The 22,420-nt window shown below is 41.5% G+C and overlaps 1 protein-coding gene across 1 annotated transcript in view; it reads right to left on the bottom strand.

Annotated features, from left to right (window-relative positions):
* COL22A1 (collagen type XXII alpha 1 chain) overlaps positions 1 to 22,420 on the bottom strand; it is a gene marked incomplete at both ends in the record, with an annotated part of 197,763 nt that overhangs the window by 98,424 nt on the left and 76,919 nt on the right. Inside the window, 3 exons of the mRNA XM_080339502.1 lie at positions 945 to 998; positions 2,325 to 2,378; positions 3,925 to 3,978. Of these exons, the coding sequence (XP_080195628.1) occupies positions 945 to 998; positions 2,325 to 2,378; positions 3,925 to 3,978 (162 nt within the window). The remainder of the gene's footprint in view (positions 1 to 944; positions 999 to 2,324; positions 2,379 to 3,924; positions 3,979 to 22,420) is intronic.

Below are 22,420 nucleotides of genomic sequence, written 5' to 3'. Positions count from 1 at the left end.
ATGAACTGCTTCACAGAGTCCTCTCATCAGAGCCAAGTGACAATAAGGACTACATCTGGCAAGGTGTTCAGGTGCTTATGTCCTGTTTGAGGACAAAGGCAACAGTGAATCCAATGGGAGGTTTACATGACCAGATATGATGAGAGAAAGATGAGAAAGATGAGTTGCTCAAATAATCCAGAACTGGATAAAATAAGCTTGAGCAATCAGTCTGTTGACCTTGCAGCACCTTTTACAGCCTGAACTTGCTGTGCGTGATGCCCCTGAAAACACACTTGTCAATCTAGTGCACCATCTATTTTCTGCGTTACAGCAACAAGACTGAAAACAGTAGATGCGTAGTTATCCTTTCAGTAACCAGGGAATAAGGCAAGGACAGTGGAGACTTAGAAAAGAGGTCAAGGAATTGCTCATGAAAAGGGCTTCAAAATTTAGGCACATTTCTAATGCTCAGCCAAGTTTCAACAGATCCCCATTCAGAAGCACCTTGTTTGAAGAAAACCCAGTGATACAAGCATTGGCTGAAGCTCTGTATCACTTTGCCACCCTCTGATGGTGCAAAGCTGAAGTTCCCAAAGTAGGCAATCATCCATGCTAGGATTTCTCTGTGATTATTTTTCTTTCCAGTTGTAGAGTAGGGATAATAATTCTCATCTGCATCTTTGTGAGAGTCAGAAAGGCCTACTTAAGACATGAAGAAAGGCTTATGAGCCCCAAAACATGTTCTCTTCACCTTCTCTATCTATGCTATTGATTGAACGAAAAGTATTTCTTCTTTTTACATCTTGCCTAATAGCTAATACTTCTGCAGACTCCTGATGAAACTGAGCATTGTGATTTTCATCGTTCACCAGTGAGAATATCAAAATTCATAAACAAAAAGTAATTCAAGCAATCAAAACATATAGAAAGTTAGTCCATGTAAAGAAGAAACGGAAGCTTACCTTTGGACCTGGTGGCCCAGGCAGTCCAAATGCTCCTGGCTGTCCCGGTTCACCCTGCAAGCAGCAGAGATTTCAAACATAAATGTTAATCTTTTATTACATAAAGGCCAACAGAGCTCAAAGTAGTCACTACATACACTTTTAGAAATTGAAGTTCTATCCAGTATCTACAGATCTGTGTACCACTATCCAGAGATCTGAAAGTTTGCTTTATGCTTTCCTTGCAAAAATAAAAGCAGAAAGAGACAAACTGGAAACTGAAACAGCTAATCTTATGTTCTTCAAACTCAACTACCTAAATAGCAAAAATATGAGTTCCCTACATTATAAACAGCTTGCACCAACTGCAGTCTACACACGTGGATTCCTTGGAGACAGAATAATGCATTTGCTCTTGAATAGTGACCTTTAAGTGCAGTAAACACGTCCTGTAGGAAACTCTGCAAGTTCAAGTAAGTTACTGTCTGATCTCAGACTGAGCCACATCTGATGTGATGAAGTTGCATCAGTTCTAGTAGCTGCATGGGAAATCATCAGAGTTTTTCCAAAGTGAGACACTGTGGTACAAAGCATAAACATGATGTGTTGGGAAAAAAAGAACTTGTCTGCTGTGTGCCACTACTTTTGCATGTGCCTGACCTTCCAAAGAGTCCTTTCCCCAAGTCCTGCCAGTGGGTACCGACTGCAACAAAGTGACAGTGAATAATATGATAATCCACCATCAGGATGAAGACAATTCAAAGGGATGGTGATCAAACAAGGGGAAAGGAGGGAAATCTATAAAACACACTTATGTAAGTTTCTGGAAAATGTGTTTGTGGTTTTATACCTCAAATGTAATCCTCTTAAAGGCAATATTTGGTGTGCTTCATCCTTCTTTGAGCTAACCTTGCACCTCTTCCTTTGCTCTTAGCTTTTAGCAGTGCACAAGCAGAGTTGAGGTCTTTGCTTCTGCGACTGATGCAACGATTTCTTTCACTTCTCTCTGTTGTGGAAGCACAAGATGGCCCCACTAGGCGATGACTCTTTGCCAGACTCAAAACAAATGGCCAAGCTCTGCAGCTGCAGCTGTTAACCAACAAAGCCGCAGCGTTGTGTCCCAAACCACAGGCTGCCATGACTGTCACCTTTCCCTCCTTAATGAATGCTCACAGAGCTGCTTTGGGAGCCTGTTACAGTGGCTAATCCATACGACACTTACCATCACTGCAAACATGCGAGGGAAAGTGCTGGGGCTATTAACCTCCTACCATTTGTTTCTGCCGCTCCTCAAATGGACAAACAAATCCCCAAGACACGTTCCACTCAATACAGATTGATTTTCACTGCCTTCCTTGCACTGAAAGGCAAGGATTGTGTGGGAGGAACAAAAAGACTTACGGCTTCTCCTTTTGCTCCATCCTTCCCAGGGGGGCCAGGTGAGCCCAGGGAGCCCTGTAACAAAAATAGGATTGTCATCAAAACAGTATTAACACCCATTGCAAGTGCAAGGATATGAGTAAGGCATCAAAACAAGAACAAGGAATGTGGAGAATCATTTCAATGAAGACATCTATTATTTAGTCTCTAAAGGAGCTGCTGCTGACATTAACACACTATGGCAAATTGATGAGCTGCTGGCTCTGGCACTCTTGGCCACTTAACTAATTTAAGAATAAATTAATGTAAAAGCTCTGCAGCTAACTATACATGTAACCATTGAGCCCTCTTAATAACATCACCCCTCAGTCTCTGTCCAGCATTCTATTGTCTCAAAAACCTGCTGTTTTGTCACTAAATACTCATTCGGTTTTTAATATATTTTTTTAAGTCCATGCTTGTACAGCATCTATCTCAAAGCTCAGAAGTCTCTAGGTACAGCTATAATGCACATAAGTAACAAGCCTAGAAACAAACAGAAGCCTTGAAAAACTCAAGCAGCCCCCAGGAACTGCCCTGGCCACCAAGAAGCAAGTCTCAGAGCTGTGAATGTGCAAAGCCATAGAAAACAAACAAACAACAAAAAACAGGAACCACTTTCTAAACCTTCCTATGCACCAGGACGAATGGGACTAAATATGTTGAGGCTGGCAGCACCACAGCTAACAGGAACTGCAGCAAACACAGAGAAAAGGCAAGTTTTGCTGCATGCAGCTGTCGATTTAAAGAAGAAATAGGGAATGGAAAGAGAATAGATGCAGAACAGATAAGCTGATGCACATGGTGCGAAACCAGCTTGGTGTTTTCACTTCAAGGCACTGCAGCAGTTTCTTTATGAGTGCATTGTAAAATAAGTCTCACATGAGAAACAGACATGGGCACAGCAAATTGCCATTCTAGGCTCTGATAAACTGAGCTGGTTTGATGTGTATTACTTGTAGACAGTCTTGCCTTCCTATCATGAACATTTTTTTACTTTACAAGAGGTGGAAAAAATTCAAATTCCTAAAATCCCTCCTGCAAATGATGTTTTAGGTGTTTCTGACAAATGTGTCCAAAGTAAATACTAGTCAACAGAGCAAGTTTAGTGCAGAATATTTTTTTGTTAAGATGATGACACAGTAAGCAGCTAAATGCCACCTCAGTCTATTTACATTCAGTGCAAAAAAGGACATGATGATATTTGGCCTTTCATGTCTCATATTGAAGAAACTGCTGATTTTGTATGTGGAGGCATTAGCACTGAGCTTGTATTTTGTTTCACTCTTCAATTCTGTTTCAGAGTTTTACGAAGTTTAGACAAAGTTCATGCCTTTGAGATCTCCACATGTTTGGCAAGTGTAGCTGAGCATCATCAAGTTGTTTACAGATTTTAAGGTGCACTTTGCCAAAAAAATAATGCAATACCATAATCTCCTTTCCTTAGCACCTGCTAACACAAAACAAGAAAACACAGAGGTAAAACAAGACTCAGAAGATGACCTGTTTCCATTAGCATCCCACAACAGCTTTATAAACTCTGAAACTTTTCGCGATGTAATTAATAAAGACTTGGACTTACTTTTTCTCCTTTATCCCCTTTCAGTCCAGGAAAGCCAGGGAGCCCTTCGTCACCCTACAACACCAGTGGAAAAAACAGCTCATATGAAATGTCATACCATCCAGTGGTATATTTGTGTATTTTAGACAGCATAGTTATCATCTGTTGAGATTTGCAGTCGACTTCTCCTCCTCACTGTAATGATGTTGTTCTCAGTCACCTGTAACCTGTTCATATTTGAACAGGTTCACTTTCAATTTTCCATTCGAGAGTCTTCCTCTGGCTGATCTCTTCCTGCCCCCACTTTTTGTACATACCATCCAGAAACAGTCTTTTTCCAAGAGTAAGTCTAGAAACCTAGTCAGGTTAAATAGAAGTATTTGAAGCACAAAAACAATTCACTAAGGAAACTTCCTGTTGCCACATTTCAAAGCACGGGGACTTGAAATTTGTCATAGCCAAATTTCCAGTGGTGTGGAAATTTTTGGGAAAAATATAACTCTGGAATCCACTCCACTTAGACTTTATCAATAAGTACTTCTCATAGTCAACAGAACTTCCCTAAAGATTCAGAGTAGGTTTCAGTCAGAGCTCTGTGAATGGATCAGGATTATGCTTGGTCATGATCCAGCAGCCTAACAATGCTTGTCCTGCATGTTCATGCTCCAACTGATGGCACCCAGGTTCCAGCCTTACTGGAATTTATAAGAGATGTTGACACGAGTGCCTCTGCCACCCAAAACAGTGGACATCCATATGTGGGATGTAAAGCCGCTAACACTGCTGGCAAATGACATGCCACAAAGCAGGGCTAAGCAACTTAGAGCTTTTTCCCCATCAGCTTTTGTGAGAAAACTAATAACATAGAAGAATCCTGTAGAAAGATAATTGAAGTTGCTAAGCAGTTGGTGCACATATCTCTAAGTTGCCTGTGTATATACATACAGACAACCTAAATATGGAGATTAATTCAGGCCAAATTCTGCCACACTCAGTCTTATATGTGTCCATTTTTTCCTGCATGAGTAGCCCAGCAGACTTAGATGGATGTCTTCCCAGGGCAAGGTTCCAGTCAGTGTCAGACAAAATACAGTCTTATTTATTTATAGGTATATTTGGCACTTAAATGTTAATAAAAGATAGTATCTGGAAAGTATCTGTACTGTATATGCAAATTAAGGTCATTAGATACTTTTATAATTACGTTTCTTGCTAACTGAACCTTCATGACGCACTCTGTCTAGAATTTGCGATGCACCTCCCTAATGAGATAGAAAACCCATCAAATAGCAGATGTGATTTTTAAGGAAATCATTTGCTCTAAGAGGTCAATATAACCTGAAGGAACTGCTGTTCCATGGAAAAGTGTGCAGCATAGGTAGAAGAATTATTTCTTTTTTTTTCTATGCAAATAAAATGAAGTTAATTAGCTTTTTCTCTTGCCTTTTTCCTTTTTTTTTTTTTTTTCTCCATAAGGTAACAACTCTTTGGAACAGCTGAATGAACTAATGCTAGAATCAGTTAATAAGTTTGATGCAGTGTTCATAGAGCCTTTCATGCTGGACAGGATCTCTAAGGTATCTAGCCTAACCTCCCACTCAAAGCACCATCAACAGTGAATTCAGACCAAGTTCCTCAGGGTTTATCCAATTTGGTGTTAAAAACTTCCTCTTCCCACATGCGAATGGAAACTTGCCTCCTAAGCCAATGGCATCCCAGGAAGAGAAAAAAGCTTTTCCTTTTGCATTTTTTATTTAAACAAATCAGTGTGATTTTGTCCTTTTAACAGATATCGAGCAGCTGCGCACAAAGATTTGAAGCCCAGAGCAGATCTGTTGACCCTCACAGCCAAGAGACTGAATGGATATTAGGAAAAAATTCTTCATGGAAAGGGTTGCTGAGCATTAGAACAGGCTGCCCAGGGAAGTAGTTGAGTCACCGTCCCTGGAGGAGTTTAAAAGGTGCATAGATAAGGTTCTTAGGGACACGGTTTAGTGACAATGTTGGGTTAATGGTCAGACTAGGTGGTCTTGAGAGTCTTTTCCAATCAAAATGATTCTATGATTCTATAACATTTGCAAGAAAGCACTGTGGAGTCTCTCCCACTTGGTGACCATATATGCCAGACGCAGTTGGTGCTAGGAACTGTAGGACTTGTTTAGAAACTGATTATATAGAATTTGCTTAGCATAAATCACTTAGCATAAGTTTGCTTAGGCCACAAGCTGTGAACTTTTGAACTTTCTGCCTCATTAAGCAAAGAAGAGCCCAGGGTCTGCTCAAGCAAGAAGATAAGGGAGCTTTTCATTGTCAGCAGGAGTTGTATGCCCAGATATAAATCGAGAAACAGAATGGCATGCCTAAAAGAAGATGGGAAACAGAACAGTGTTTTGGTTATTGCCAAGGACTTATTTTTCCTCCCAACTGCAGGTGCAAAATAGCAACCGCTGGACAGGACCTAGAACTGAAATCCAGTATGGTCGGTATAGTACATACAACCACCTATAGAGACAAGAAAAGGCCTGCATGGTGAAAATGAAGAGATCCAATGAAGAACAGGGAGACCTCAGACTCTAATTTTACAAATGGCCCAAATTGACACACAAGGGATGGGAAGCTTAGATTGTAAGGGTATAGTTACCAAGGGTTTTCTTTGCTTGGGATCCCTCTTCCAGCACCACCCAGCTCAAGCTGCTCTCAACACTGTGCTTTACAAATATATTATTTGAGAAGAATTTCTGGAGTCCATGCCTGAGTCTCTGCTTAGAGAAAACTAGGGAAAAGAGAATTCCTTTAACAGCTGGTCAGCTTGAACTGCCACCTGCTGATCTGCTCCAAAGTCACCAAGCAGGGGACAGGGGTTTTGAGGGTATGCTGTGCTTTAGAAATATGTGAGCCACCAAAGCCCAGCACTGCCACACATCAAACAGTCCATCAGAGAGCTGACTCTTCACTGGAAACAAAGCTAGAGAGTTTTAGCAGTTTGCAGTGGAAATGTTTGAGTATCCACCAGCTTTATCAGCTCCTCCTCAAAAAGAAAACCATGCAGAAGCAACCTAGATGGATTTAATGCCTCCTGGGGAACCTCCACTGAACTTCACCAGGATAGGGAATGGAAAGGAGTCCTACTTCTGCTCATTTCACTGACCACCCCATTAGCCCTGTCTTGCTGCTTTGTGTTCCTCACCTGCCAGGCTAAGGGTAAATTCAGGAGGTGTTTGAAGCTCAGTAAAATCACAAGGAGAGGCTGTCTTGCCTGTGTCAAAACTCTCACATTCCTGAAGTAAAATGCATAGCCTGCAGGAGTGGAAGAGAGCAGGAAAACAAAAAAGCATCGGTGCTGCTGTGATTGCACAGTGCCAAAGGAGCGGTGACAGGCAGGGACAGGAAAGGAATCAACAGCTCGCACCCTTAACTCACAGCCAGCTACCAGAACCCACACTGAGGATGCAGATAACTAGAATGGAGTCATGTTGCCAGAGCAATTTACTTCACTAAGCAACCTTTTTTTCCTAATCAACCAACTTAATGAACTGCATGGTGGAATGATCACTTCTTCATTTGTCCACCAGATTTTTTGAATCAGATAAAATCTTAAGCATTGCACTAGGAAAATGCTGCTGTAACCAAAAGGTGCCTGATCCCTCCCCTCAACCCCTCCAGTTAGGTGTGTTGGGTTAGCAAAGCAGCTCACCTCTCTTTCTAGCACTTGCAGATAGAGGGGCTCTGCCAGCACGTCTCTCCTGGAAACCACTTTATAAATCCAGGGGAAGTTGTGATCAGAAAATGACAAAATTAGATGAAGAGGAAATCAGAAATCACAGGAGCTTGGAATAACATTGTTCAAGAGGAGCGTTTTCTGGGGAGGTCACAGCTTCAGCCACTGAGCTCAAAAGGAAGGCAGCAGATTTTCCTGACTACTTTCCCCTTTTCAGGCTTTGGGGTGTGCTGTCCTTTTCTTACCCACTGGAAATCCAGCCGCCTATGTTTAGTTTTATCCTCTGCTGCACAGCCAGTGGCCTTTGATAGAACATTTCCACCAAAGTTAGCAAGAGAATAAACACATTCATTAGCTCACCGTTGACAAAATATTTGTCAAAAGAGCCCAGATTTGGCAAGCTGCCATCTGATTTAAAGCAACCAGAGGACTTTTTTTTTTTATATAGCTGTGAAGCACAGTCACATGGAAGCAGATACTGCCAAACAAGAAAGGGCAGGCAGGTACTGCAAGCACTGAAGTGATTTACTGACACAGACTGTGAGCATACAGAGGTAGCTGCATATTTCTACAAATGCTGTTTTTTGCTTTTCAGCTGTTATTCTACAATTATTTATTTGAATTACAGCAATGTTGCATTTGTTCCTTGCTTGGGTCACTTCGCAGGACAATGTATGAATAAGCATTAAATGACAGTTACTACATTCCAAATATCAGTTCAAAATTGCAGACAGTGTGTAAATACTACAAAGAAATAGTAGAAGCAGAGAGCACAGGCCAGTGAAATAGCTGCCAGGCAGACACAGTTTGCAGGACTCAATGATCTTGAGGGTGTCTTCCAACCAAAACGATTCTAGGATAAGTGCACTGGGCTGAAGGATCCAGGCACCATAGTGGGAAAATGGGGAGGCTCCAGCAGCTGGGATTAAGAGCTGGGAAAGAAAAGCCCATCACATTCCTTGCACCAAAGCCAAACCTGGTCATACCACTGAAAGAGATAAAAATAATACTGTGTACACACCGGCTGGCTGCATTCCCAGCTTCATCACAATGAGAATCTGGTGGTGACATGTAAATCACACCTATCTTGTTTATTCCATGCATTTCTGCTGCCACACATCAACTTTATGGATATCTGAACTTGGAAGGCTGTCCCTTTCTGGACCAGAATAGGAAAGTAACAAGGACCGGTAAAATGGGAAGAAGTAGTAAAATCAGAAGAGACTACTGATAAGGAAGGGAACAAAGAATAGCTGCTAAGGCAGCTTCTCTTAGGCTTAGCCTACATTATCTGGAGTAGTTTTACACTTTAGGTAGGGCAACTTATTGCTTCATTGGTCAATAGTTTTGTGGACAAAAACTTGTATATGTAGTTAGTTGTACCTGCAAGGAAATGCATTAACAAATATGACAGCTTGGTTTTACAGGTTCCCAAAATACTGAATAGTGCAAGCTCATAGGATGTAGTACTAGACAAATCCCTGTGAAAACCCCATTTTTCCTTCCTCAAGGAATTGATATAAATTCTGCAACCAAATTAGAAAGGTTTTCTGAGCCATGCTAGAGCAACAAGTTTAGGCAGAATCCAGTAAATATGATAGAATTTCAAATTTGCTTGTATATGCTTTTTGATGGAGGTGTTCAAACCAAATCAAACGATATAGAGCAAGGTCTAAGCACTACCTCTGTCCTTCTTGGGGGATGTCAAAGCATGGCTTACATGAGCACATGGAGTACTGGGGTGATGAAGAACAAATATGCACCCCTTGGCTTCAAGCACAGCATTCATTGAAAATGGAGAGGTGAGCCGGAGAAGTATAGGCACACCCATATAGGTTCTTAAATTAGCTTGTGTATATCAGTATAGTTATCCTATGTCTACATTTGAGCAAAGATATCTTCCTAGTACAGCGGCATCACATAGATTTACCAGATCATGCCAGCTCTAGGTTAGTGATCCCTCTATGGTCATGAAGGTTTTTTGTTTGTTGGGGTGGGTTTTTTTTTTTTGTTTGTTGGGTTTTTTTTTAAATATTCCATTACCTGTTCACCATATGCACATTTAGTTTAATTTGTTGCACATTATCCAATGATTCATCTCACTGGGGTTATATTGAGACTCACTATCCCAAATAGTTGCCTGAACATTATGCACATGGATCTGTGACCAAATTATATCCACATAACATGTAGATCCTCAGAATGCTGAATGAAGATAACTATTGAATTTAAGAGCAGATAACCTAATTGTTAGATTATATGTTTTCTCGGACTGGGAACAACTAATACAGGGATTTTGCCATATCCAGCCTCCTATCAGAATTTCTCTGAAAAAAAAGACCTAAAATAGAGAAGGAATCTACAGATATATGAAAAGATACAGAGACAGAACAATCCAGTACTATAATACGTGAGCCTAGGGAGACATCAAAGGCACACAAAGGAATAATCCCTCAGTAATGCTTTTAAGCAATCTACACAAGTTTAACAGCTTTTCTTTCCTCCACTTGCAGCTCCTCAAGCAGCTGCCAAGTTTACAAATATTTCTTCCAACTCAAGAACAGCTGTGGCCTATAATCACATATTTTACTTCAAACTCTGGGTTGTGGCCTGCGTTAAAGGAAATGAGAGTGAACTAAACAAGAAAATAATAGGGGAAAATCACTCCAAAATACACAGCTAGATTCTCATTTGCCTGTCAAATTCAAGTAATTCACTGGAGTTTTCCTTCAGCTTGCAGAGCAAATGCCAGAAGATAGATCATTCTAAGGTCAAATCTGTACATTTTCTTTATTTTTTCTTCCAAACTGGTCTACATCTAACACAAAAGTGCCACTTTTCTAATCCTAACATGAAATAAAAATTTCTAACCCTGTTACAAAACATCAATAAAGGTGTCATTTGGAGACCTTCAAAAATCTGCCAAGCAGAACCCCATGAATCACACAGTCAACATATTGACAGCTGGGTGAACCAGGGCATCTGTATCCAAGGCAGGAGACAAAATAGCAAGAGCTGAAGAGAAATGGAACAAAAGTGGCAAGATGAAATGGAAACAGAAACAAAATTGAACTGCACAGTGTTACCACTTCACCATTAACACACCCCTCTCTCCTTTGTTAATTAACTTCACAGAATCCCTGTGAAATGAGAAGAAAGGTATAGCAACTGTAATATTGCTTTCATCTCGTGAGGGTGATGAGTCAGATGTACGACTGAGTAGAAGACATATGGAAGGTCACAGAGTCTGGGACAAGGATGGAAAGTCATTCTTGTGTCCTAGGTCAGTGCCATAACCACAAGTTTATTCTTTCTCTCTCCTGTCTCTTTGGACTGCACTTAGCTTGGAAACCTGATTTTCACAAAGAATAAACTAGAAGACCATGAGAAAGCGGCATACTGCTGATCCGTGGTAGATGCTAAACTGTTTTCACTGTTTGATGAGAAAAGAGGAGGACAGAAGAGATGTCACAAGTTGAGTGTGGTCTTCAAATGACTGAAAGCACTTCCAACAGACCACAAGAGACTGGCAGAATGTAGTATCTTTCTTTTTTAGTGTTTTGGTTTGTTATTTGTTTGGTTTTTTCCCACTTAGGAGCTACCAGCTTGAGGAGGTTGAAGTGTAAGCGATTGTACAAGGTTGTCACTAGCAGCTGGACAAGATAAATTTTCCTTGAAAAATATTCTAATTTTTATGTCTTTTTTTTAGAGTGGTAAGCCAGAGATTTTAATAGAAAGGCAGGGATGATGTACAGATCAACTGAGAGGCAGTGGATATACGTCACCCCTTCATTTTCAAAAGCTGCTGACCAGACAGGTAGCACAAATAACTGCCGCTCTCCAATGCACAGATGCAGGATTCTATTAGCTTAATGATGCTAAAACTCTATTAATATCTTGGCAAATTTGACATCAAAACTGGCACTATCTTCTGCTTCCACAAGAAATAAGACATTCATCTCAACTTGGAGTTCACTTCAGTTCACTCAAACATAAGAAGAAAATCTCTGCTGGCTCTGTATCACATTCGGATTCAATAAACAGAAAGCCCATGTGAACATGATTCACAGGGGCCAGTAGAAGTCATAGGTTTGGCTGGTCTATCAGGAGACCTAGTCCAGTACACAGACAGCTGATTAAGTAATAGTTGTGGGCATTTTTTTATACCGCAAACACATTAAAGATTTTATTCAATGCATTGCATAGAAGTCAATTGTCTCCAAAATGTACTTTCCCAGGAGAAATTCAGGAGACCTTGTTTTTCAAGGGCCTCTGAACCCTTGAGTCTTATAATGAACATTATGAGCCCTACCAGAAGAGCCGCTCCGACTCTTCGTCCTATGATTCTAGTCATTGAATGTTCTCCTGGGGAGAGCAAGTGTATCATTTTTGAGGAATATCAACAGATATCTTTCTTTGAAGAAACCTGATGCTACACCTTTGCATCAAAATATGCAAAACAATAGGTGTGTATCAGTTAATTTGACACATGGTCACCCACAAACTTGGCACTGCAGCACATAAGATGCATCAGAACCTATTGATTTGGAAACCAGCTATAACCTGATCAAGGTCGCTGTAGATTTCAGGATAGACTGGAGATGTCATAAAGAAATCAAAGCTGTAATTGGCACCCAAGATTCTGTTCATTAGCTTCCTACTATTTGCATCCCCATCGTGACACTCCCTAGTTAAAGAATTTCTGAAAAAACGGGGTGGTGAGACACTTTTCACAATGTTGACCTGCTGGTTCATCTATAATCAAGACTGCTTTAAGAAACCATCTACCTCTGCAACAGAAGGAGAATGAGAGAGAACAGAGGGAAGCTGTAGTATTTGAAATACTTTTGTTCAACAGCTACAAGAGTTGCTCAATCAACTGATGAAATCTTTAAATTGAGAAACCATCAAATCGTTTGCAGAGCAATTTATGATTGAACAAACTGAATAGGAAAAAGATGATAACTGGAATCAGTTGGTACCACTATCCCACTACGAAGAGGAATAACCTGAGAAATAAACTGGACTGCAATGGGTTGGATTCACAGAAGCAGGATCAATATTTACTGAAATTCCAGTTTTTCTTCATTTTGTGGTTAGGGGCCAGAGGGTTCTCAATAAAAGATACATTTTTCAGATATTTTGAAATGTGGAAAACAAAACAGCTCTTCTCTGAAAACTTCCTTGTCTCAAAGTACAAGTTAATGCTCCTTCCTGGGATCTGCCACAGCTCAGGACCAGACAAACAGCTTGCTAAGTGCTGGAGGGGTTGTGTTCACTGAAGCAGTCTTGTATCATGACACTGATTAATTGATGTCCTTACATCTGTAAATAACACGCAGAAAATAGTTCTAGTCTTGTGGGTGACTTGCTACATAGTAGGTTAATATTTTCCCTTGTGAGAAAAGTCTGTTAATTCCTTTTCCTCTGCTTCTGGGAAATTCCTGATCTTAGAATATTTTGGTTCAAAAAGACCTTTACGATCATCAAGTCCAACTGCTATCTTAGCACTGTCAAGTCTACCTCCAAACCACATCTCTAAGAACCTCATCTATGCATCTTTTAAAGCCCTTCAGGGATGGTGACTCCACCATTTCCTTGGACAGCCTGTTCCAATGCCTGACAACCTTTCCATGAAGAAATATTTCTAATAACCAACCTAAACCTCCCTTGGCACCACTTGAGGCCATTTCTTCTCATCATATCACTTGTTATTTGGGAAATGATGCTTCAGACCGCCACACATCCTTCAAACATTTCAGTAGCTCTGAGAAGAGCACATTAGGCCAGAAGGGTACTGCCTCAGGATACTCCAAACTCCAGTGCCGATTTGCTCTTAAACAACTGCTGCTACTGATATTCCATATTCACCTTTTAGAATCTATTCCAGTGCCTCACTGAAATATGTAGAAAGCTTTTGCTCAAGTTTAATCACATCATCTAGTCTATGATTTCTCCCCTTCTTGCACACTCCATTCCTTGGTCTCTCCCTAATGGTTAAATTTGCAAAATCACTGATCGTTCTTCTCATTGCTCTCTGCCATGAGCAACATCTCTCTACATCTCTCTTTAAATGCCGTGCTGAAAGTGGGGACAACATCCTACTTTAAGGCTTATCACCATCTACTTATAATTTGCAGTGATACAATCTGCTGACTGTCAAACAGGCTGCTCAGTCAAGTATTTGCCAAAATCAAAAATCATTCTGGTGCAACCAGACATATTTGTTCACAAAATGATGATGATGCTTAAGTGTTTTAAAACCACATGATCTTTCTTCTCATTTTACTTGAACATTGAGGTACAAGAATCAGAAAAGCTAAGTCCACAATCTCCTATGTATGCAATGATACAGAATCAGAAACAGAAACTGAGTCTCCAGAGACCCAAACCTGCTTACAACACCAAATGCATAAGATTCTGCTGAAAAAAAAAGCCAACTACTAATGGCCCATGCACTGTTTTGCCAGGAAAAATAAACATTTGCCATGAAAAAAACCCAGATTTTCATCATCTGGCACTCGCTACTGCATTCCTGTTCATTATCCAGCAGGTTCTGAGACACAAATCACCATCTTTCTGTCAGAACCAGAGACAACAGACCTTGTCAGCTTTGGGAGATATAAAATCTCTAGGTAATGCTTAAGAATAAAGGTTGAGAGATCCAAAAGTGGAAATTAAAGATATCCAGGGTTGTATCTGGGCAAGTTAAGGTCTGCTGCCACCCCACACCTTCAGATAGCCCATAAACAAGGCACTTGCACCTTCTCAATCATGAACAACGAAACTCAGCCTGGCAACAGCTTTGATCAGAGGAAAGGGGAAAATCTGTCTTAACTAGATAAACTTGAAAATGTGTAGCAGGGAGAGGGGCAGGGAACACTTAAGATGAACCCATATGATCCACTGCAAAATCACCCTCAGGAGCATCCTGATTTCAAACAGTTATCAATGACAGAATCAAGGAAACCTGTTTGCCCACCCCCAGTTCTTTCATTAGAAGAAGCACAAAGTTGGCAAATCTCTCTCCCGTTCTTCCTTTCCACACTGACAGCGGATCTTGGCAGTGAAACCCTCTAAAGAAACAAGTGCTGAGGACTTTGCAAGCTTCTGGTTGCCAGTAGATGTCATTATATACCAGCAATGTACCTGCTGGCCAGAGGCTAATGCTGAAAATAAATAAATGTTTTCAAGTTTATGGAAGAAAGAATAACAAAGTTACTAGTATTCTTGCACTGCTGAGAATTAAGCTGTCACAATGCACAATTAGTATGTGATCTGGCTTCGAGTTGTTTATTACAATCTGCAGCTGTTATTCTGGGTCACAGAAAACCACAGAATTTATTTAAAACCCTCTAATTATTGTTAAGAAAAAGAACTCCTCCAAACCATGGTTATTTAGCTGTGCAGAATTTACTTTAACTACAGTTAAGAGAACTCAAAAATACTCAACATGCAGACCAAAATTGCCTACATACACAAGAGGATTCAAAACATATTCGGAGTAGTAGAGCAGACACTAACATTAATACAGCTTGCCTTTTAATCACAAGATTCATAAAATAAATCACAGATATCACAGAAATCACAGACTTCAGTGAGCTGCATGACAGCGTGTTAGAGTAGGTGAGGTGCTATTATACAGATGTTTAAGTGCTGGACTGAGAGATCAGATGTTTAAGTGCTGAGGGACCTTAACCAGATTAAGTTAGTACCTGAGAATGGTTCCCGAGATAAATGATTCCCAGAACAAAAAAAAATAAGAAAAATACCTGCAGATATTGCACTTTCACTTTTCATTGCTAGGTCAGTTTGAGCTATGCTCACATTATTTTTTGTTCTGCAATAAACTAAGATCTGAGTGCTAAGAACCAAACCCCTAGGAGGCCATGTTTCAACAGCCACTGTCTCCAAGGAACATCAACTACTGGATAGTTAGGGGTTTTTTGTTTCTATTTCAAATATCAAGTTCAATAGTATCTCTAAACTTGGAGATGTTTTCCTGTCTTGTTACTGTCAAGATGTGGTGGCTGAACGATCACTGCCCACCTTCCTGGATGCTGATGCACAAAGGCTCCTGGTGATTACCTAGGCCCCCAGAGTCACCCTTCAGCTTGGCAACCCTGGGCAACATGGGTGGCATTTAAGAATTTTGAGAGTTGCTGGCAATGTCTGAACACCCCAGCAGCCCAAACAAGTCCTTGCTGGAGCACCTTCCCTGCACTGGGCTCAAGGTTTCAGCAGTGAAAAGGACACACACATTATCTCTTGGAGCGATACTTAGTTTTATTTGGAAGCTGCAGGCATAAGGACTAATTCTTAGTTCATGCAAGCTCAGGCTCCTCATCGTGTAAGTGCTCAGAGAGCACATCCTGCTTCCAGAAGTTCAGATGGTTGTTACCCTCCTTTGAAGTGAAGCTGGTTTTAAACTCTTACCTTTGGCCCTCATTGAACTTCTCTGCAGCATCCTGGACATGTATCCTGCTAATCCTGATCATGACTTGCAGAATCACCTTCCTGGCTTGAACTTAGACTTGATTCATCACCTCAGACCAGTCTGGTGATCTGGACCCTCAGGTGAACCTGTCTACCATCAGTGACCCATCATGCTCCCTCTCTGGGGTGTTCCAGGATAAACCCTGGCTGGTGAGGTCCCTGCCTTGCCAGCAATGGTATCACTCCCAGCTCCATCTCCCGTAGAGCACAACTGATCCTTGCTGCACCCTGACACTCAGGGACCTGACTCCCAAACACCTCTCCCATGAGGACAGGCTGAGAGTTGGGGTTGTTCAGCCTGGAGAAGATAAGGCTCCAGTAAGACCTTATTGTGGCCTTTCAGTTCTTAAAAGGGGCCTACAAGAAAAATGGGTACAGATTTTTTAGCAGAGCCGGTTGCTATAGGACAAAGGGTGATGGTTTTAAAGTAAAGGAGGGAAAGATCAGGCTAAACATAAGGAAGAAATTTTTTTACAATAAGGGTGGTAAAATACTGGCTCAGGTTGCCCAGAGAGTGATAGATGCCCCATCACTGGAGACATTCAAGGCCAGGCTGGACAGGGCTCTGAGCAACCTGATCTAGGTGAAGAGCTAGATGAGCTTTGAAGGTCCTTTCCAACCCAAACCATTCTATGATTCTATGATTACCATAGTTCTGTGTGTCTAAAATACCGCTTCCAGCCTGAGTCTTATCTGCAACCAAGTCACCCACACAGCCTTTCTGGTCCCAAAATGCATCCCTTAAAAATACTGCTGAACCTACATATAAAATCAGACTCCAGCTATACCCAAGGCTTCTTTTGCAGGCAGATCGGCACTCATTTTTCTTGTACCTCAAGTTACTGATTGCTAGCCAGCTCCAACCCAGAGGCACTCTAGTCGTGCTGATTTGGTAAACCTTGCTGACAGTACAGCACTGGGGTAAAAAATATTGCATGGCTTTCAGATCAGAACTTTCTTATATTCAGAACTTTCTTATATTCAGCTGCCGTGGGGCAAAGACAGTACAGGGCTTTGTGTGGATAGACTATATGTAACAGGGTAGGTTTCCACAGCTTTTCCAGAAGCCCTAAAAATGGCAATGACTCCAATTTGGAAGAAAAGTGAGAGAAGGAAAAGCTATGCCTTTGTCTGATGGATCTAGCAGGCAAGATAGACAAAGCTTGGAGGAAAAGAGGTTCTCCAGCTTAATTTTACAAGAACAAAGACAAGCTGCTTTGCTCAAGGTCAGCAAATCTGTTGGAGCCAAGTTTTAAGCCTAGCCTTAACTATCTGCCTGCTTTTCTTTTCTATGCTTGGTCTTGCAGTCACTGCATCTCTAATAAGCCAAGCCACTTCAGAGGTTTCATTCTTGTTAGAAATCCTATAACAATCCTTCTGCATTTTTATCAGAGCAAGTCATTATCATGAAAAAAACATTGTTAGGAGAATATAGATGTAATCTACTAAAGTTATTTCTCATATTCATTGCTGCATATGTGCTTATTAGCATGAAAGAAAACAGGTAAAGCAGAAAGGGAAAGCTTGGATACTCTTGGAAACATATTAGTGAGGGAAGTCCCAGTGTAAACCATAATGAAACCTTCACCCACCACCTTTGCAGAAGGTGGGTGCTCCTGGTTAGAGTTTTTGCCTCTGAAAGATTGGTTTCCCATTGAAAAATCACAGTAATGATCACTTGACCCGACTGTTTCATAACACCTCTCTTGTATTTCCTATGGTTCTTCAACAGCTATAGACAGTGTTAGCCCAAGCCCCGTGTAAACTATGGAAACTTCCATCCCTTCCTGGGCAATGAGGGTGTTAGGAATATTCAAGAATTATACAAAAGTCTAAGAATAGTTACCAGCAGTCAGGTCAAACGTCTAACTAACCCCTCTACCATCTGCAACAGCGGCTTTATGGGAGACTTCTCCAGCCTAATGTCTTGCTTTCACCAGACACAGTTTGCAGAGACTCACTGACATCCTGAAGCAGACAAAATGTCCTTGAACTGACTAGATGTTTACAGATATCTGTCTTTAATTAACTCATACGTACTTTTTTTAAGAACACAATTTTAACCTCCAGAGCAGACCACAAAGAGGAGCTCCAATACCTGCTGTAGGAAAAGCAACTTCATTTTGTTCATTTTAAACTTGCCATCAGTTAGTTTGATTTGCTTCCCCTTAGCTTTTACAACAGAAGAGACAGTGAAAAATAATTTCCTACTGATATCTCCATATCACTCAGAGTTCGAGAGATTTTCATCATATCCTCTCCAAAGTCATCACTTTTCCAAGCACCTTCCAATCTGCAGAGCCTTGTCACTACCATCAGCCTTTAGGATGCTAGAGGGGTAGCTCAGCACCATTGCATAATATTTTGTATTTTGAAAGACAAGGGTCTACATTTTCTTAAAGCCTCTACATTAAACTTCATACGGGGGCATTAGAAGGGCAGGCTGGCTTATGATGTGGATGGCTGTGCCCCAGGAATGCAGACCTCATACTCTACAGAACCTCCCTTGTCAAACATGATTTCCCTGACTTTGATCAAGAGTCACTGAAACTCCGTCTTGCTTGAATCATCTTCAAAAATGCTCTACAGCTGTTCCTTCTGCCCTCTCTGCTCCCCTGCATCTACTTCTCTTGAATTGACAGAGATTTGAAGATTTATGTTAAAACTCTTGCAGGACCAGGCCATCTGGTCTAGCAAATACCCATTTGAATAATCTACAGAATAAAGACAAAGCATTGACTTTCATAGAATTATAGAATGGTTTCAGTTGGAAGAGACCCTCAGGATCATCAAGTCCAACCATAACCTAACCTAACCTAACTCTAGCACTAAACCATGTCCTTAAGAACCTTGTCTAAATGGTGATTATGTTATAGAGTTGAATATTTATCCAGGTATAATAATCAGTCTAATAACATAAGTGTGTGCAAAAAAGTAAAGTGAGACAGTTTTATGGTTTGACTCAATGATCTTGAGAGTCTCTTCCAACCAAAATGATTCTATGATTCTATTTATAAGCAGAAATATGATGGACTACATCTAATGCCACAGGCATTAAACACTCCAAATGCTGAAAGACAACAGTCAACAGTGGAAATTTAAGAACCAACATAGAGTAATGGCAGCTGAATCACACCAAGCCAGGAAACCCATCTGAGAGAAGTTTACGTGAGCAGCTGTAGATGAACTATATTATTTTCTTTTTTTTTTTTTTTTAATCTATCCAAAATTACTTGGTCTGCACATGCATGTTTCTGTACATGAAAATCATCCTCTGAGATATTTAGGATTGGCAGAATGTGCTGGAATGTTGCTTGAGCCATCACAGTGAATTTCCTGGTTTTGAAAGTCACAAAAGACCTCATGTCAACAAGAATTAGGTTTGTAGCCACAGCCACGATTATCTTTTGGTTTACCACTAATTATGTGCTTAGCATGTTATGTATTCTAATACAAGCATCATTTAGACTTTAACTTAGTGATATAATTGAGGTAATGGCCTGGAGAAGCAAAGCCAGTGTCTCTGCTGGCCCTCGTGAAGAAGACCAGGATTTCCCCTCTGACAAATGTCTCAGACCTCATATAATTGCCCTACACACGATACTTGGCAATAACATGATCGGGCAGGTGTTTGGCACTAGCACAGCTGGAGAGCAATGCTACAATAAGGGGATGATTTTAATCTTGTCATCTCAGCTTTTCAAAGGTGAGATAACTTGATTCTATCAACACTTAGGACGTGAGCCTTGTCCTTATGGAGTCCACAGCAGTGATTGCACAGACTACAGCTGTTTGAAGTCCAGCATCTCTGACCCAGTTTCCTAGCACTGGCCCATACGCATTAAAAAAAATCAAGGAAACATAAGAATTTCACAGCCAGAGTGAAAACCAAGAATACATGTTCATGCAGCTATTGCAGTGCAGCAGGCAAACAGGAGCCATGTGAATCCTCTCCTTCCAGGTGTTCTCCTATCTGTAAAGGGTTTCATTTCATGGGCTCTCTTCTTTATTTCAGGACTGTAGATGGCAACTAACATTGCACGCACTTGCATCCCAGCTCCCTGTGGTGCTGGCTACTTCCCTCTCAGAGGCACTTCTGATGCCAAGACACAGACATGGTACTCCATCCCCACATGCAGTAGTGTATGCAGATCACCTGCATGGCTGATTCCTCCCACTTATAGTCCTATCCCTTTCTGCTGCTGAAAACTCACCTTTTCACATGAAGGCTGATCCTGAAGATGATCTCTTGTGTTAGGGACAAACTATACACAAAGACAAATCACCAAGCTGTTCAGCTCCATTTCCAGCATGACAGCCAGCAGCTCTAGCATCATGCACAGCGGAGTTTCCCAAATCAGAAGAACCTCATGGGAGCAGAGAGACTTGCCAGGAGCCCACAGCTTGCTTGACAGTAGCTGAGGAGCCCTATGAGTGGCCAGGGGCAACAGCAGCTAAGCCCCTACAGCATAAAAGAAGCCCCTGTGGAGAACTGGTAACCAGGCTGGACAAAGAGGATGCAGTGTGGCAGCAAGTTCATGGGACTCCAGAGAGGTCCCAGTACTCTGTAAGCTGGCAAATTTGTCCCAGTTTTCAAGAAGGAAGACCTTGCTAATTACAGGCATGCCCATAAAATTATGGAGAAGGCTCATCTGGAAGTTATTGAAAAACACTTGGGAGACAATGCAGTCATTGGTCTCAGAGAGCAGGGTTTCATGAAGGGAAAGTCCTGCTTAGTCAACTTAATTTACTTTTATGACAAGGTCATCCACCTAATTGACCAAGGCAAGCCAGGAGATGTGGTTGGATTTGGGGGTTGGATAAGGTTTTGATACTGACTCTCACAGTACCCTTCTGGATAAAGTGTCCAGCACACAGCTAGACAAGACCATAATATGTTGTGTGAGCAGCTGGCTGATGGGTTTGAGCTCAAAGGGTTACAGTAAATGAGGTTACATCAGGCCTGCTGGTCAGTCAACAGTGGGGTCCCCCAGTGCTCAATTTTAGGGCCAATGCTCTTTAATGTTTTTATATATGATCTGGACACAGGAATCAAATGTACATTAAGTAGGTTTGTTGATTATATTAAACTAGGAAGAGCTGTGGACACCTTCAAGGGCAGAAATACCTTACAGAGAAATTCGGATAGACTAGAGAGCTGGGTGATCACCAGTTATATGAAATTTAACAAGAGCAAGTGCAGGATTCTCCACCTGGGACAGGGTAATCCTGGCTACATGTACAAATTGGGGGATGAGAGGCTGGAGAGCAGCCTCATGGAAAGAGATCTGGGAGTCTGGGTTGGTGGCAATGGTATGCCCTGCCATCCGAAAGGGCCAACCATGTCCTGGGCTGCATCAAGCACAGTATTCGAGCCAGCTGAGGAAGGTGATTGTCCCACTCTGCACTGGTGTGGCCCCACCTCAAGTACTCCATGCAGTTTTGGACTCCTCAATATAAGAAGGACATCAAACTACTAGAGTGTGTTCAGAGGAGAGCGACCAGATGGTGAGAGGCCTCAAAGCGAAGACTTAGAAGGAGTGGCTGATGGCACTTGGCTTGTCCAGATTGGAGAGGTCTGAGGGGGGACCTCATCACAATCTACAACTTCCTCAAGTTGGGCAGCAGAGGAGGAGGTGCTGATCTCCTCTCTCTGGTGAACAGTGATAGGACCCAAGGAAATGGAACAAAGTCACATCAGAGGAGTTCAGATTGGACAGGCTGCACGGAGCTTTGAGCCATGTGGTCTAGTGGAAAGTGTCCCTGCCCATAGCAGAGGACCTGGAATTAGATGATCTTTAAGGTCCCTTCCAGCCCAACCCATTCTGTGTTATTAGGGAAAATTTCTTCAGTGAGAAAGCGGTCAGTCATGGAACAGGCTCCCCAGGGAAGTGGTCATGCCACCAAGCCTGTCAGAGTTCAAGGAGCATCTGTATGATGTTCTTAGTCACACGATTTAGTTTTAGTTAATCCTGCAAGGACTTGATTTTCCCTTATCCCTTCCAACTTGAGATACTCTATGATTTTATTATATAGCCCCAGGTTCTGTTTTTGATCAAGCCAGCAATGTGTAGCTGATATATCTTTGCTCTCCATCAGCAACAGTACTGACACTCAGCCATTGGGCAGACATGGTGCACAAACACTGGGTACCAAACACACTTCCACCAGAGAAGAAAACAAGCTGCCTTGGCTGGCAGGAGTACCAAATACACAAAATAAGCTGGCTATAAACTCAGGCATCTCTGTGCCTACACATTCATTTGGGCCAGCCAATGTTGTTTGGCTGTCCCAATCAAAGAA

The sequence above is a fragment of the Nesoenas mayeri genome, assembly GCF_963082525.1.
Source record: "Nesoenas mayeri genome assembly, chromosome: 2".
NCBI classification, from domain to species: domain Eukaryota; kingdom Metazoa; phylum Chordata; class Aves; order Columbiformes; family Columbidae; genus Nesoenas; species Nesoenas mayeri.
The sequence above is the reverse complement of the archived record's forward strand: the minus strand, read 5'-3'. Positions and strand labels throughout refer to the sequence as shown.